General features: G+C 45.4%; 1 protein-coding gene across 1 annotated transcript in view; it reads right to left on the reverse strand.

The window, feature by feature from the left end:
* adamts3 (ADAM metallopeptidase with thrombospondin type 1 motif, 3) overlaps positions 1–18,173 on the reverse strand; it is a 121,820-nt gene extending 103,647 nt beyond the window's left edge. Inside the window, exons 1-3 of the mRNA XM_061072216.1 lie at positions 17,871–18,173; positions 17,561–17,582; positions 11,267–11,688 (exon numbers count right to left, since the gene is read on the reverse strand). Coding sequence (XP_060928199.1) covers positions 11,267–11,688; positions 17,561–17,582; positions 17,871–17,927 — 501 coding nt within the window. The 5' untranslated portion in view covers positions 17,928–18,173. The remainder of the gene's footprint in view (positions 1–11,266; positions 11,689–17,560; positions 17,583–17,870) is intronic.
* Positions 18,174–18,624: the final 451 nt, after the last annotated feature.

An 18,624-nucleotide genomic window follows, 5' to 3' on the forward strand; every position in this document is an offset into this window, starting at 1 on the left:
AAATGTGAGCAAACCTTCGTCATCATTACCTGACATTTTCATCCCCAGGTCTTTAAGGAACTTTTTAAGGGGAAAGAAACACACACGAGTTAATTCCTTGCGCTCTGCAGAGGAGGAGCCGAGAGGAGAAGTTCAGTGTCATTTAAGAGCCTTTAACTATAATAAATAGAAGATTTCAGGGTTAGAAAAGTGAATGTGATGATAAATCTCTCACCTCCAATGTTAAACCTCAGTGTATTTCCCTTTTCTACACTTTTCAACCTCAGATGTGTTAAAGCAGAGTTGGATTTGAGAGAATAAAGTGAGTGATTCTGGGGGGTTCTGTGGAGGGCAGAGGAAGGTGAGACTGGCTGCGAGTTCAGGAACAATTCCACAATTTATTTCGGGTCTGTCTTTTTGTGCAGCTTCACCGAACAGAGCAAACATTTACCGACGGCTTTGAGGAGGCGGCGAGGAGGAGGAGTCCGAGCTCCGCCTTAAAATAAAAACCTCACGCCGCTGAAAGACTCTCAATGTCCAGCTGAAAAATGTGGGCTCCTCTTGAGTTTATATAGGTCATGATTAAAAATGTTTAAACACATAAATATCAATAAAAAAGCTCCGGGGACTGAACGCTGCCCGGCTGAGGAGGGAAAACTTGGAAGGGTTCTGCACCTCAGACCAAACACCAACAGCTCGGGGGTCAAATCTCTGCAACAAGCCCTGGCCGAGTCAACAAGGAACATTAACAACTATGAGTGAATAAAACTCTTGTGCTCCGGACGAACCGGCTTCACTTTCTGTTCCTCATCGAAAAGGATATTTTCTTTGCTTGTTTTCTCGTCCGCTGCTGCAGCTCAGATACACGCTGCAACTTCCAGAATGCACTTTTCATATCTATTTATATTTGTCACTCCTCATGAAGCTCAGCATTGTGAACCGGTCCTTCACCGGAGGAGGAGGAGTCAGTGCTACACGCAGCTGTTTGGACCAGCAGAGCGTTTCTCAGTTCAAACGTCTGAAGCAGTGAGTTCTGCTGTTGAAGGATCATCTGACGGATGCTTCACCCATCAGGCCGGTTGTGTGTGTTTACACTCAGCAGCTCCACACAGACACACACACACACCACAGACACACAGCAGTGCCTCACCCGCTTGGCTGGCAGGGACGATTATGCAACGTGACACACATTAGGAGGTGGCCAAGTTCCTGCAGAGAGGTTCAAACCAGCCGTCAGACATCCAGTCGTCTGTGCTGCTCTCAGGTCAGCGCCGTGTCTGTCTGAATGCATCAGGCTGTCGGACGCTGGTCGGTGCATCTGCCAAAGCTCGCCGAGAAAAAAAAAGACACAACCTCAATCCTCCTCCTTCGTGCAACACGGAGTCCGAGGAGGTTTGTGTTCCAGCTGCTCGGCTGCATGGAAACAGACGAGTGAGGCCAGAGCTGCATTTCACGGCTGCTTGGATTCATTTCCACGCAGCTTAGTTTGTTTGTCGCACTGAGAGAAAAGCTGATACTTCGACACACACACACACACACACACACACACACACACACACACACACACACACACACACACACACACACGTGACACAGATCTCATGTCCCGTAATCAACAGGATTTGGAGAAAGCTTCAGATCTGGGCCACGTGGATAAAATGGCACCGAATCAAACATTTCTCTGTTGGAGCAGTGAAATCTCAATCTGTCCACAGAGACAATAACAGGAGGTGTGTCCACTCCTCATGTCCCTCGTCCACGTCACACATCAGGACAATCTACTACACAATACCTGTCGTGTCACAATTACACTATATTTCCTGTGAGTTGAAAACTATATATTCCTGCCCGTGTGTGTGTGACTGTGAAGCAAATCATACCCGACCTTTCCTTTCACTGCTTTTTCTGGTGCTTTGTAATTCCTCCTGAAGAGCTTCAGAAAGTTGTGGCTCATATTATTTTGAATAAATTACTGTATGAGAAGCTGGTGGCATGTCAGAGTGAATCTGGTCCTGGACATGTTTTGACAGCTTCTTGTCACCCAGAGCATGAAAATACAGTTTTCAGCAGCAGCAGCTCTGGAGGTCGGCTTCACGACACGTCTTTCAAAAATATGGGAAATGACTTTTTTTTTTTCCTTTAAGTATTAACAAGGAGCTTTCTCAACAGCGCTGTGCAGAAGCTTCAGGCAGATTTAGATTCCTCCTCATCAAACGAGGCCATAAGGAAGGCGTCTGATTGGTCCCAAACAATCTGCAGCAGGACACCATGCACACAGCGGAGGAGGAGATAAAGGAGTCCTGCAGCAAGGAGCCAGTGCACGAAGAGACAAAAGACACTGAGTCGGAGTTAAAATAAAGATTTGTCCAATTCAGAAAAGAGCTCGAGGCTCAAATAAGCCGGAAGGAAAGTGAATTAAAAGCCAAGAGGAAGGAATCAACAAACCAGCTGCGACCGATTGGAGGATATTGACCTGAGAGCCGCGGTGTGGTGATGGATTTACCGTCTGCAGGACAAACTTCATCGATGGACCAGCATCAATAAACAGCTTCCAGGTTTAAATGAGGAACTAAAAGTCCATCTTCTCCAATATGAGCTTATCATAGAGGAGAAGTGTCTGATCAGAGTCAATCAGGACAGAAGACTCATCCTGAGACCAGGAGGAGAACAAGCTGATTGGCTCATTCGACCTTCCATACATCAGTGAGCTGCACATCAGACTTCTATCAGCGTGTAATATGCACAGGTGAATATTAATAAAATAAAGAGCAGGCGACAGGAGCTCTGTCACAGCAGCGACGAGGTCAGATGATCCTTCCAGAGCAGAACTGTCAGAACCGACAGCTGATGGTCCTGTTCAGACTCCGACTCCTGGGACGAGCTTCACTGAACTCTGAATCAACTCTGAATCAACTCTGAATGAACGTGGTGCTGCTCCAGGCTCCTGACGAGTTCTTCTTCTCAACTAGCGCAGGTCACCTTCACAGAATCAGAAAGAAAGCAGCAACCAGCCCATTCCAAACAGGAAGATTCAGATATAAGAGACACAAGGTGACTGGCAAAAGGATAAAGTCTGTTTCTGTAATGTAAAGAAGCTCCAGAGTGCAAATCTATGAAGACTGACAGGAAATGTCCTCGGTGGCACCGGTGTGTCTCTGTCTGTTTCTTAATTTGATCGAGTTGTGTCGCTTCCTCATCTCTTCTCCTCTGGCTCCGCCTCCACTCACTCACACTCACATACAGATGATGAACGTGGAGGTAAAGGTCAAACAACTTCTGTTAACAGTGACAGAGAGTCCCTCTTATTCAGTGTTCTACTTGTGTGTTATGTTTGTGCAGCCAATGTAAAAGTTCACCTGGAGCAATGAGAAATGATTCCAGTGTCATTTTCTGAAGATTCATCAACATCCACTAAATAGCAGGAGAAGCAAGTGGCCAGGATTTAAAATTCCCTTATTGCTGAGATTAGGAATATCATAGTTGTAGAATTCACTCGTGTTTCACCGTGAGTCAAAGGAACAAATATAACCATTCACTGAGCTGGAGTTATGTAACCACCAATCAACGCTGCGGAGAAGATTTAATATCTCACAGCTCCGGCAGAGATTTGTCTCAACTGTGAGTTTATATCACAGAGCGTGACTGATTGTCGACGTTATCATTTGCACCAGATACACAATCAGTGTGTGGGCGGAGCTCTGAGACGCCAGGGGACGATGGAAGCACCCACACACTCGTCTCTGGCGTGAAGTGATCTGTCACGGCAGCGTCTCCCTGGTGTCTCCGCCCGGAGGAGCAGTGAGGAGAAGGATGGATGGTCCGCGGCCCAGTGGGAGGAGCTAACCTTTGAGGCGACCCAGGGAGGCGGAGACACTACCGAGATACGGGATGAAACTGCAAAACTGAGCAGATTGGTGGACGTGTATTTGTATTTATGGTTTTGTGTCATTTCACAAAGATCAAACTCCTGGACCACACTGGATATTTGATCTCAACATCACTGTGTGTAAATACAACTCACGTCAATCTGGCACATGGATTTATTCTGGTTAAATTATCCACTTTAACCAGAAACTAAATAAAGATGGACGTCTCCATCGCCCCCTGGTGGCTGGCTGCAATACAGGTCGTAAACACTGTCTCCTCTGTGTCCCCGGATGGACCGAACCACAAAGTCAAAGTACACATCTGATAAAATGCTCTTAAAGTAATATAAGGTTGTTTCTGTTCATGTCTCTGATCATTTAGGTTTTAATTAGTTATTTGAAGCTATAGAACTCAAATGTCATAACGGAAAACTGTGGTTCCAGATGTGCAAGATGGCAGCTTCGTATCTTGGATATTTTTGATATTAAGGATAGAGGGAGGAAGAGGAGGAAGAGGAGGAAGAGGAGGGAGAGGAGGGAGAGGAGGGAGAGGAGGGAGAGGAGGACGAGTCCATCTTTCTCTACGGCTGATGTTAACAGCAGCAGGAGGGAGTTCCTCCTCTAATGTCCTCAAACATCTGGACACAAAACAGACCGAGTCCAAAGCTGCAGCTCATCAGACATGAGAGGTTTCTCCTCTTCTTCATCCACGTGAACAAAGAGGAAGAAGACGGACGACCTGTCCTCCGTCCCTCCTGCTCGTCCCTCCTGCTCGTCCCTCCCGCTCGTCCCTCCTGCTCAGGACGGACCCCCTGTCCCTTTGAGGACGCCGTCCCTTCATTAAAAACCTCCGAACAGACCAGGTGTGTTTGAAGAATCCAACACTGTCATTACATCCTGAGGACTGCAGCAGATTCTTGGTGGAGCCCGTGTGTCCACAGACAGCGGAGAGGTTCATGGACAGGACAGGACATGAATATGAAAATATAATAAAAGTCTGTTTATAACTTATCTTAGATCAATTAATCTGTTATCTGCTAATCCGTTGATTGCTTTGTCCGTAAAAGACCAGAAATTAAATGAGAAATGTTCCGTCAGCATTTTCCAAAGCAGACGGCTGCATCTTCTCCTCTACTTCTCCTCCTCCTTCTCCTCTTCCTCTTCTTCTCCTCCTCCTCCCTATCTTCTTCTCCTCTTCTTCTTCTCCTCCTCCTCTTCTTCTTCACAGTATATTTGACTGTGGCGTCTGCTCTGACCCTGACAGATTCATTTCTGCTCCACACATTGAACAGACAGAAACCAGAGCTCAGCACTGGTTTCTATCACAGGAGCTTATCAAGACGTCCCTCCCAGTGGTCGTCCCTGTGACGTTCACTCCACATGAAGTCTGTCTCCCACACAGGCCACTGGGCCGGGCTCCACCCCCCCCCGCTGCTGAAGGATCTGCCTCCTCAGCAGCGTTCAGCAGGCGGCTGCAGGCTGAACGCCGCCTGCTCGCCTGCAGCCGGCTGCTGTAAAGACTTCCAGACAGCAGCCTGGCTGTAATTAAGAAACAGTAAAACACACACCTAGCGCGGGCGAGGGTGAGCACTGCAGATCAAAGACCTCTGGCCCCTCCACGACAGGCTGTTCCATCAGCCGCCGCCGCTGCTCTGCTGTGTGTTTGATGTGCACGCTCTCCACATTCAGGCCGACAACAACACAACAGATGATGATGTTCTGCACACAGAACCAAACTGCTGGGCTGCAGAGTGAAGTGTCATCAGCAAAGTATACTTCTGTAGTTCAGAGCAGGCTCATGACACTTTAGTTTTCAATCACTTGGTTGTTGTTTTGTAGTAAAAGCAGAATTTAGCTCCGTGTCAGTGTTCATCAGCAGAAACTGGATTTAATATTCATTTTTTAGGGCTTTTTTTTGTTGCATGAACAAAACATCCACTAACACATTCCTAAGATTTCCATAAAAGTCTTTAAGTCTTCAAGGAGATTCATTATAATGTGTGTTTTTAATAAAAGGCAAGTGAAATAAAACTCGACACTGAAAATGTAATTTCTGTTATTCAATTTTGTCTCATTACGTCTAAAACATGAAGCTTTCCTGAGCCACAGTGAAGAGGAAACTTAGGGAGAGAGTGATGAATTGATGAATGTTAATGTCTTGAATCTAGAACAGTATTGATTTTGTAGAGCTTACATTAAGTTAAATACCACTTGAGATGATGACAGGATGATAAATTACGGCTTATTATGGCAAAAGAGCACTGCCTAATACGAGTCAGGAATAGTAACTTCAAGACATTTTGTCTCAAAATGCCAGTTTTTAATCTTATTTCAAGTAGGTGGTGGACTTAAATCTAGAACAGTGTCACAATTATAAAACTAAAAATTAGTTAAATACGCTTGAAACAAGCAGGATGACAAAAAAAGATGCTACTTTTGAGGGGAAAATACTATTTTTGAGCATCACAAGCTTATTATGAGACACAAAACATCACAATACTAGTAAAATATAGCTAAAAATGAGTTTTCCCAGCTAATTTCAAGATCACTCTTATCTTGTAAGGCTTAAATATAAAGTCTTATTTCAAGAAATCTTACCAGCGAATTTTGACTTGTTCCATTGGCAGATTTTTTGGCTTATTACAAGCAAAAAATAACTTGAATTCATTTTTTTGGGCTTATTTTTTGGAGTGGCCTTTTTTGCAGTGTGAACTCCAGTGAGAAGCAAAAGTATTTTAAATTAAAAACCTTTCAAACTAAATCTCTTCTCAATAATGAATCTGACCCCTGATAGCTGAGCTGAGCAGCCCGGCTCAAATGATGCGTCCGCTGGGAGCAGCCAGTGACCAGTGACGCTCCTGGCATCTTCAAAGTGACATCCTGCCATAATAGTATTTACAAAGCAAAACTCTCACATCCTGTGCGCCCCCCCTTCCCCCCCCCCCCCCCCCGCCCCCCCCAGGCCCCGACTCTCCTGTGAGCTTCAACTATAAACGTCTCCGAGAGAAGAAAGACGGAATCTGTCCAAGTGACAAACGGCTTCCCGAAGGAAACGGACAAACCCTGAGAGGCCGAGGACAAACTCAAGAGCTCCGAAGCAGCAGCTGGGTTTGTGTGCTTCACGGACATCAGGATATTTTTAGATTACAGATTATATTTAGGATCCAGATTTTTGCAAATTGTTCCTACACTGTTGAAAAATCTCAGAAAATGGCATAAAATACATTTACTGAGATTCAGTAGTAAAGCTAAGTGTTATACTTTATATTTGCAAAGAAACAAAAACTCTTTCTTGATTCTTGTTGTTCTGGGTTTGTTCCCTCGGGGTTGAATGCACTTATTGTAAGTTGGATAAAAGCATCAGCTAAATGAAATGTAATGTAATGTAAAAACTATATCATATTAGCTTGGACTGTGTATAATTGATGTCTGTGAACTAAAGACTGAAGGACATGAACTTTCCTCGCTGATACAAAGAAAGAATAACTGACAGAAACATGAAAACCCTTCAGGTTTCCAGAGAGCAACTCACTTTTCTGGTTGATTGTCTCACTCATTAAATTAGCTATTGAATGAATTAACTATCCCAGGGCCACAACCATTCAAATCTACATATTCCACAGTTTAACATAAATCATATCTCCCACATGAAACCTGCCTGAGGAGAAGAAGCTCTACAGAACACTGAGATCATCTCTCATCACCAGAAGCCCTCCTCTTCATCGCTGTCTTCCTCGTGTGTGGCATCGAATCCTGAGATATTTTCTCCCTTTGGCTTCAGACACGTGTTGGAAACATCGTGAGCCCGCCCCCCCCGCTCCACTGAATGCTGTGGAGGAATCTCCTGCTGGGTTCTGCTGAGGCCTGGAGGCTCCCACTCCACATTCTCTTTTGAACAAATACTTCAAATATTAATACAGCTCTCGCTCTTTATTTATGTAAGAGAACCTGTCTTTTCTCATTAATGTTGTAGGTTTTGTCATTTTATTGATGTGCTCTGCTACTCGAGCGTCTCTCACACCTCTGTCCGTCCTGGGAGACGATCTTTATCCTGTTAAAAGGATTTTTGGTGGATTTTCCTGAGGATCCTTGTTCATCCTTATGAGACAAACTGATTTGTGTATTTAGTGACACAGATATAATTTGATCTATTGATTGATATACAGCCTCTCTGGAGAATATCCAGAGTTTCTCCAGGGTTCAGTGCAGGTCTGACAGCAGCTTCATACTTTATATATGAATATAAAAATCCTTCGACTGTCCGAACTGACAAACTGACAAACTGACAAACTGACAAAACTCAATTCAGACGAACCAGTGAGCCAGAAATAATTTGGAACCTGATTTCAAATTATCTCACTGGAATTTTCTGCCAAGAATTTGGCTGTTTACTTCTTTCTTTATTTTATTCAATTAATTCAAATGAATTAATCTGAATAAAATGTCACATTCTGCTGCTTGCAAACTGTCAACAGAAAATGAATCAGCAACTTTTTAAATGATGGATCAAACTTTCAATTAATTGATTAATACTAAATAAAAGGGACAAATGTTCTAGTGAGTGAATATATTTGAAGTTTGTTTCTGTCTGATTCCTTCAATCACACATATATATGTGTGTTCTTGCTTTTCTCCATATGTATTAATATTAATCTTCATCTACAAACACCTGTCGGCTTCCTTCTCCACCTCAACCAGTACGAACACGGGTCAGAACCAGACACTTCCAGTTTGAGCAACAGATCGGTGAAAGACTGTGTCACCGCCGGTGGGAGTCTCCCCCCCGACATGTGCTGCCTCGTGTTTTAATGTGGAGAGAGTAATGAGAACCCCTGCTGAGCACCTTTCAGCCATAGTACAGTGTAGACACACACACACACACACACACACACACACACACACACACACACACACACACACACACAGCAGGAGGATGGTTTCACAGGGATTTAAACTCTGTTCTGTGAGGCTCTTTCATTCACTGTCATCTGAACCACGGGTCGATCTGTCAGAGACCTGAGGGGCCCAGCAGGATACTGGTGCTACTGGTGCTGGAGCTACTGGTGCTGGAGCCAGGCTACTGGTGCTGGAGCTACTGGTGCTACTGGTGGAGCTACTGGTGCTACTGGTGCTACTGGTGGAGCTACTGGTGCTACTGGTGGAGCCAGACTACTGGTGCTACTGGTGGAGCAACTGGTGCTAGAGCCAGGCTACTTGTGCTACTGGTGCTACTGGTTGAGCCAGGCTACTGGTGCTACTGGTGCTACTGGTGGAGCCAGGCTACTGGTGGAGCCAGGCTACTGGTGCTACTGGTGGAGCTACTGGTGCTAGAGCCAGGCTACTGGTGCTACTGGTGCTACTGGTGGAGCCAGGCTACTGGTGCTACTGGTGCTACTGGTGCTACTGGTACTGGAGCCAGGCTACTGGTGCTACTGGTGCTACTGGTTGAGCCAGGCTACTGGTGCTACTGGTGCTACTGGTTGAGCCAGGCTACTGGTGCTACTGGTGCTACTGGTGGAGCCAGGCTACTGGTGCTACTGGTGGAGCTACTGGTGCTGGAGCCAGACTACTGGTGCTGGAGCTACTGGTGCTACTGATGCTGGAGCTGGAGCTACTGGTGCTAGAGCCAGGCTACTGGTGCTGCTGGTGCTACTGGTGCTGCTGGTGCTACTGGGGCTGCTGGTGCTACTGGTGCTGGAGCAACTGGTGCTACTGGTGGAGCCAGACTACTGGTGCTGGTGCTACTGGTGCTACTGGTGCTACTGGTGCTGCTGGTGCTACTGGTGCTGCTGGTGCTACTGGTGGAGCCAGACTACTGGTGCTGGAGATCCTGGTGCTACTGGTGCTACTGGTGCAGGAGCCAGGCTACTGGTGCTTGAGCCAGTCTACTGGTGCTGGAGCCAGGCTACTGGTGCTGGAGCCAGGCTACTGGTGCTGCTGGTGGAGCCAGGCTACTGGTGCTACTGGTGGAGCTACTGGTGCTACTGGTGCTGGAGCCAGGCTACTGGTGCTACTGGTGGAACCAGGCTACTGGTGGAGCCAGACTACTGGTGCTGCTGGTGGAGCCAGACTACTGGTGCAGGAGCTACTGGTGCTACTAGTGCTGCTGGTGCTGCTGGTGGAGCCAGACTGGTTCACATACACACAACCAGCACCGGTACGATCTGACACTCAGTAAATTCAGACCTGCAGACGAATCGTTACAAAGACAAGTCCCTTTCTGTTTTGAATCCCTATCGATCCTTTGCCCTGAGGGAACAGGAAACAGGAAACATGTGACCAGGTGCTGCCTGATGTCACTCACACACCTGCACTGTTCCTGTTGGCAGCCATGGTAACGGCTCTGTGAGGCTGTGGGTCACATGGATGCTCTTATAACATTAAAAACTAAACCCATCTCTGTTCAGACCAGTATCAGAGACCAGTCATGTACTGGGAGTAAAACCATTGAACGCCATTATATTATCATTGGTAAGTGTAGTTTAATAAGAAGCAACCGAGAGGCTGTGGGTCTGACTGCAGTCGTCACACTTTGAGTTTGAGAAGATGAGAGGAGACAACGGTTCTGGTCACAGATCTGATGAAGACTTTCCCCTGAAGCTCAGATCAAACTGTTTGATCAGTGAAAAGAGAGAAGACTTTCCCTGGATCGTTAGCAGCTCTCGTCCTTCAGGAGGAAACGAGTACTGCAGCTCCACAGCTCCTCTCAGCAGGCCGACCACACCTGGTTCCTCTTAGTGAGCAAAGAACACCAAAGCTGTATCTCAGCACCGCTCCACAGACTGTCCTTGTTAACAGGACGGTTTCCTCAGAAGAACTGTTTTCATGATGAAAAGATGGAGCAACAGCAGCTTGATCTCCTCAGCGTGTTGATGCCGATTCTCTATCAGTGAATCCAGAGTTACGGTAAATCCTGTGTTTTGCTTTTCAAACATCTGCAGAGGAACAGTTTGTTTGAAGAGCTTTGCTTTTGGCCGACGGAGATTCTGCTTGAGTGCATCGAGGTTTTCACTAATCTGAGAGACGTTGGCCCCGGGTCATTTCCCAATGGCCGTTCAAGTGTTTTACGAGGGGTGATGGGGAGGAGAGGACTTCAGACTGTTGTTGAGGCACAAAAGGAGACTCGTGTTTTATGTTGGGAAGAGAGTTGGGGGGGGGGGAACCGTTAGTGGGAGCCATGGCTGGCCACTCACCCGTGACAAACCTCGGTACAAAACCCCATTCCGCCTGCTCGCCGGAAGAATATGTCCAAGAACAAAGTGCTGACGTAAAGAAATGCTTAACTTTGGAGTTACAGACATCTCAAATTCCTGAGTGTCACTTGATAAGGTCATGGCTCTTCGGCAATGAAAAGACAGGGTTAGAATGGGGGGGTCGGGGGGGGGGCAGAGGAAGGAGCTTTATGGCTGAGGAGCACTTACCAGGCCGTCGCAGTTGTTAATGGCAACCGAGGCTCCGGGCACGTCGGAGATGTCTCCGATAAAGGTGCAGTCCGTCTTCAGCAGCTCCCGGCGCAGGATCCTCTCCTCTCCGGCGCCGGTGCCGTTCCCGTCACCGGCGCCGGCGCTGGTATTCCCGGCCGCCGGGGCGTTGTCGTGCCACTCCACCATCGCGCCGGGCGCCACCAGCCGGCTGTTGGGGCGCAGGCGCAGGTGGAACTCCTTCCCGAAGGCGGTGATGTTGAAGAAGAGTTCCTGGTCGGGTCCGGCGGCCGAGGGCAACGCGTCCCGCTTCACCCGCTGCTTGTGAGAGGCCGAGAGGAGGTGGGACAGGAAGTGCCCGTGGGAGTCGGTGCTGAAGGGAGTGACCAGGCCGTACTCCTTCAGGCGGCTCCTCAACTGGTCTGTGAAACACAACCAGGACACTGTCAACACAAACACAACCCCCCCAACAACTGCACAACTTGTTGCTTAGTAGAAATGTACAAGTGGTGTGAAGAAAATTAGATGTTGTGTAGTTTCTATCTGTAGTGGAATCCTACCGGGCTGCTCTTTAGCCGTTATTTAAATTGCTTGTTGTCTCAAAGCATCAGCAACAGAACGCTTGAAGTGACGAATGAATTGTATGAAATATTGATCGATTTCCCATCGTCTGAATTGTTCATTAGAAGCTGCTTCACCACTTCTCTCCTCCGGCCTCTTCCTCTGATCACTGATATTACCGTCATCAATCACCGCAGTTACCGAGCGAGCAGAAGAAACACCAGCGTTCCAGAGGTAAATACTTTGCTCGGTATTCTGGATATTAATCTTTATTAACTCTCGCAGGCCTTTGGCACAGTCGAGGTCAACTATTGGACGAGGGAAAGAGAATCTGTGGGCTCAGTTTTCAGGGAACTTTCCACCCGAGCTGTGTTTGCTTTCTGAGCTGCGGCTCATTGGGTCGGGGGGGGGGGGGGGATAATGCACCGTGAACATCAGAGCCGTGTAATTATCTGCTAGGTTTTGACTAGAAGATGTTCAAGCGTGTGTCAAAGCTGAAACTCAAATTACACGTCTCGGGAAATGACACGTTTGACAAATCATAGAGCACATGCTCCAGACATGTGATGTAAAAAAAACAAAACATGGATTTGACAGGTTTTTCAGGAGAAATGTGCAGATGTCTCAGACGATTCAGAGACAATATTAATATAATTATAGAGTTTGAGAGATGGAAGCAGATCGGAGCTCATCGGTCATAACGCAGCAGCCGCAGCCGCAGCCGCCTGCAGCACGCGTCTGCTCCAGGAAACACATCAACACTCAACACTTTACAGAGCAAATAGCTGAGTTACATCATGTTAACTCAACTCCCTCTGCACACGGGAAAGACACAGACCTAGCTGTTTGATACCGTCACCTGAAAAAGCTTGTGCAACATGTGATGCAACACTGAGCTTTTTGTGGGAAAGTTGGTGGGATAGATTTATAAGGAATGAAAAATATATATTTAGAGCCAAGGGTCAAGGAGAAGCCGAGAATCAGCTGAATTCATTAGTGAGGTTCAACCCTCAGGAGGCCCAGGGCTAATGAAATATCATTTCTGTACATTCACACCTCCAGTGTCCTGAAAACTCAAACGCAAAAAGGTATGCTTCCAGAATAAGGGTTAAACAACACGTTGATATATATTGTTTTATGGTTTAAAAAAGTGTTTTTAAGATCATATTATGCTCAATCTCTTGTTATTGACTGTTAACATCGCACACTGCTCTCAAACCCTGAGACTTTAAACACCACTAACCTCTTTAAACCATCTCTCTCAAAAAGTACGGAGAATATGGGAATATGAGATTTGGGATTTCAGATGTATCGCAAGCTTCTATCTGCAACTTATGACAAAATAAGCAAGAACTAAAGTTTGGCTTTGGAAAAACATCCCTCTACTTTTATTAATGTTCAAAACTTTCTAATTTAATGACATTTAAAAGAGGAAAAAGCTCTCAAATGCATTTAAATACAGTAATAATCTCTATTCTGTTTATAGGTTCAGATGTAGTTTATACCATTAAATACATCTCAACAGTTTAGTTTTTAAACTCTTTACACAGTTTCATGAGAGTATTAAGTTAAAGCTAAAGAAACTTCCTTCACATTAAAAGCATTCAACAGGCAAAATAAAAGACCTCTGTTATGTCCTGAAAATTCCAACACAAAAAGGTATGTCTCCACAATAAGGGTTAAACAACACGTTGATATATATTGTTTGGTCTAAAACCCTGAGACTGTAAACACCACTAACCTCTTTTACCACCTCTCTCAAAAAGTACAGAGAATATGGGAATATGAGATTTGGGATTTCAGATGTATCGCAAACTTCTATCTGCAACTTATGACAAAATAAGCAAGAACTAAAGTTTGGCTTTGGAAAAACATCCCTCTACTTTGATTAAAGTTCAAAACTTTCTAATTTAATGAAATTTAAAGGAGGAAACATCTCTCGAATGCATTTAAGTACAGTAATAATCTATATTCACTGCTTTTATAGGTTCAGATTTAGTTTATCTCATTAAATACATCTCAACAGTTTAGTTTTTAAACTCTTTACACGGTTTCATGAGAGTATTAAGTTAAAGCTAAAGAAACTTCCTTCACATTAAAAGCATTCAACAGGCAAAATAAAAGACCTCTGTTATGTCCTGAAAATTCCAACACAAAAAGGTATGTCTCCACAATAAGGGCACAACAACATGTTGATATATATTGTTTGGTCTAAAACCCTGAGACTCTAAACACCACTAACCTCTTTTACCACCTCTCTCAAAAAGTACGGAGAATATGGGAATATGAGATTTGGGTTTTCAAACATATCGCAAACTTCTATCTGCAACTTATGACAAAATAAGCAAGAACTAAAGTTTGGCTTTGGAAAAACATCCCTCTACTTTTATTAATGTTCAAAAGTTTCTAATTCAATGAAATTTAAAAGAGGAAAAAGCTCTCAAATGCATTTAAATACAGTAATAATCTCTAATCACTGCTTTTATAGGGTCAGATTTAGTTTATCTCATTAAATACACCTCAACAGTTTAGTTGTTAAACTCTTTACACGGTTTCATGAGAGTATTAAGTTAATGCTAAAGAAACTTCCTTCACATTAAAAGGATTCAACAGGCAAAATAAAAGACCTCTGTTATGTCCTGAAAATTCCAACACAAAAAGATATTGTCTCCACAATAAGGGCACAACAAAATGTTGATATATATTGTTTGGTCTAAAACCTTGAGACTCTAAACACCACTAATCTCTTTTACCACCTCTCTCAAAAAGTACGGAGAATATGGGAATATGAGATTTGGGTTTTCAAACATAACGCAAACTTCTATCTGCAACTTATGACAAAATAAGAAAGATCTAAAGTTTGGCTTTGAAAAACCATCCCTCTTCTTTTATTAATGTTCAAAACTTCCTAATTTAAGGAAATTTAAAGGAGGAAACATCTCTTGAATGCATTTAAATACAGTAATAATCTCTACTCACTGTTGTTAAACTCTTTACACGTTTCATAGTGTATTAAGTTAATGCTAAGGAAACCTCCTTCACATTAAAAGCATTCAACAGGCAAAATAAAAGACCTCTGTTATTGTCTTGCAGCCTCATTCATTTACAAACCTGAACCACGGATTGAAATCCTTTTATCTTGGTTAAATTAGAACCAGAGAATAACAGCGACTTCTCTCTGTGTCTCTGCCTGGAGCTCAGACACAGAGAGAAGTCCACACAGCACTTTCTAATCCAACCTTTTTAAATTATTCTTAAAAGTTATTAACTCCGAGGCCCAGTGGCAAGTCTTCATTGTCACCGAGAGAAAGAAAGAAAGCAACTGTTGCTGTGACTTCAGAGAAGAGACTTTACTGTGCCGGTCATTTCCTCAGTCTTTTCAACACGCCGTCTTTTGTCCAGGGGAGAAAAGACGAAGACACAGACTGTGGTTATTCTCTGTCTCTGTTGCTATGGTTACAGACGCCACGGACAAGACATCACATGGCGGAGGCTTCGCTCGCTGTTTGGAGAATTTAAGAAAATGTCATCTGAGACTAATTGAATCAAGCGTCTTCACCGCTTTTTAACACTTAACAGGAGTTATGAGAAGTTTTACCTTGATTAAAGTGTTAATGGATTTGCAATGAAAGGAACTGTGCATTTTGAATCTAATATAAAAGATTAAACTGTGTCTAAGATGCTGGTGAGCCTCTCATCTATTTTACATTCCCAGTTCTTTGTTGCAGCTTAAGTAAAAATCCCTCCAAGTGTGAAGCAGCGTCTACAGTTTATAAAAGTTTATTTGTTTGTTGGTGAACGAGAATTCTGCCAAATTTGGTGGAACTATTTATTTATCTGTATTATTCTTCACTATCCTGTCCCTTGTTGTTTCTTTGTCATGTTGTATAGTGACCTCACTGAGCAGGGTTAGCAGAGACAATTGACAAGCAAACAACAAATCAGAAACTTTCATTACTTGGAGGAGAAACTCGTCTCTCAGCCTCCGATGTGAAGCATTTCTCCTTCTGCAGGACTCTTGAGTGCAAAATGTCAGCTCTCTGTTTTCAGACCTTAATCGAAAAACCCAACAACCACTTCGGCTGAAGTAGAAATCCACACAACTGTGACACACACACACACAACTCTCCTCGGACACTATGAGTCACTGATGCATCAGTTCAACGTGCTGGGAACCACAGAGACTTCACCCAGACGTCACCTGACCTGCGAGGATGAAGGTGGGATGCAAACCTCTTCCTGTTTGCATCCCAGTCCACTTTCTCACCTCATACACATCTGGTCGATCAAATGGCCTTGATTGGTCGATTGTCTGACTTATTCCACTGCGTAAAAACGTGGTTTCAAAACCCAGACACATCAAACCTGATGATCTGAGGACAGAACGATCTCAGAGAGTAAATACAGAGCTTCAGATCTCAGAGCTGCTGCTGACTTCATCATAACAAACGTGTCAGTTGTTGTCTCGGGGACATGAGAGTGTCTCCAGAGGACAGAGCGCTGTGTGGAGACAGACGTCCAGAGGGACTCGATGGACAGGAGATGGTGAGACACCTCTCTCAGTGGGACGCTGGACACGTTGGTCCACTGGGAACCAACCTGCAGACAAACCCCCCGAGCAGCTGAGGGAGTTTTCTTAACTGTGTAAACTGGCGTCTCCTCTCAGATGTAATTGAGACGCAGGTTTATTTCATTATGGATCTAACACAGCTGGTGTTCTGGCTCCGGGGGGGGGCAACTCTCTGTGCAGGTATTAAACAACAGGTTGGGACCAGTCGGGGATTTAGTTTGTTCCCAAAGGAAATTTTAACACAAGCAGGCGAGAATACGTGAAAGACAACAATTCTCTCGTGGTGTTTTCAAACAGTTTAGTCGGGTTGAATCAGATTCTGATTCATTTTCTCACTTTGTGCAAATCCCTCGTGGAGAACACACAGAACCCCGACACAGACCCCTGAGATGATGCTCTTCTTGAGAGGAGGTGGTCCCAGTAGAAGCATGATTAAAATCTGGAGTGGTGTGGTTGTGGTGGGAACAGGATCCCAGTTCAATGTGACCTCTGGAGCTTAGAAACTGGTCAGTACAAGCTTCCTGAGAATTCTGCTTGCTTTTTGGGGAAATACCTCAAGTTTGCCAATTTGTCCACCGAGTCAGACCAGATGAAACTAACAACATCCTCCCAAAGTCACAGAAATCACTTCTTCTGACGGCTCCCACATCAGAAACACTGACTTTAACCCTGCAGAACAACACACTGGTGGAGGTGGCTTCTCTCCAGGGCTGATAGCAGCCGACAGGAGACCGGCCACAGGCTGCAGGAGACTGGACACTGCTCCCCGGCCGAGTGTCACCCTCCTGCCTGAAGGCCTGAGGAGCTGCAGATAACAGCGGATGTAAAAGGATCCTACGTGGACACTGCAGCAGCTCACTTACTCCTGAGACGCTCAATGGGGAACAGATGTGCAGGATTTAGAGGTGGAATTTTCTTTCCTGTCTAACAAAGCCCTTGAAGCAGTTTGCTCGTGTAATATTTGTGTGTGTGAGTCTGTGTGTGTGTGTCTCTCTCTGTGTGTGTGAGTGTGTGTGTGTCTGTGTGTGTGCAGGGGGGAGTGGTGGGCTCCTCTCACACTCTCTCCCCTCCCACTTGGATGTCAGTGTCCTCCTGATTTTCCAGGAGCAACGTTTTTCTCACAACTTGGAGATGTGATGGTAAAAAAAAAAAAAAAAACTCACCTTCTCGGTCAGCTTCACCAGCCTGTGGGGGGGGGGAAGGGGGGGGGGAGAAAGAGCCCGTTAGCTGGAACAGCCGGAATCACAGGGAGTGAGGCTTGAGGTGCAGAACAGCAGCAGATCACTTTACTTTACAAACTTTTAACAGAAATAATAACTCGTGTTACGTAACGAGCTGCGTTTGGACTAACGGGACAAAATAAAGTTTCTCTCTTGGAAGAAGTTGCTCTTTCTCTCTCTCTCACTCTCTCTCTCGCTCTCTCTCTCTCTCTCTCTCTCTCTCTCTCTCTCTCTGTCTCTCTCTCTCTCTCACCTTGACAGCTGAAGTCCGGGACAGTCCCAGCACGATCAGGAGGATAGCGAGGGACATCACGTGACCTAACGGGACAGACGAGGAGTCCCGACGTCACAGGTCAGAGGACAGAGGACAGAGGAGACAGAGGACAGAGGAGACAGAGGAGTGAGGGCTCATCCAGATCCTCACCCGGATGAGAAGTTGTCTGGTGTCAAGTTAGAAAAAGTTTCAAAAAGAAAGCTTGGTTTGAAGAGAAGCGCACTGGTGTCCCTCAGTGTTGTGTCCGCTGGGTCAGAAGGTTCCTGCTGCTGAGCTGTAGGACATCCCCTCCTCCTCTGGACACAGAGCTGCTCTGTGGAGCTCTTTGACTCCTCTGTCTCACACACGACAAGGCCAACCCTGTGTGACGTCAGCTGCCCTCTCCTGCCTCCTGCCTGGACACATGGTGGGACCGGGGAGGAGGAGGAGGAGGAGGAGGAGGAGGAGGAGGAGGAGGAGGAGGGTCCCAAATCCCTAACTTCATCCCCTCAGGAAGAGATGGTCTGCTCAGTTTATACATAACCACATATACTGTATAGTTACATTAATAATCATGTGTCCAGAACCTGGAGGAGGAGGAGGAGGAGGAAGAGGAAGAGGAAGAGGAAGAGGAAGAGGAAGAGGAAGAGGAAGAGGAGGAGGAGGAGGAGGAGGAGGAGGAGGAGGAGGAGGAGGAGGAGGAGGAGGATCCCAGACAGGCAGCTCAATATATCCATAACCACACATTATTATA

Source organism: Limanda limanda, chromosome 5 (genome assembly GCF_963576545.1).
Source record: "Limanda limanda chromosome 5, fLimLim1.1, whole genome shotgun sequence".
In the NCBI taxonomy this organism is placed as follows: domain Eukaryota; kingdom Metazoa; phylum Chordata; class Actinopteri; order Pleuronectiformes; family Pleuronectidae; genus Limanda; species Limanda limanda.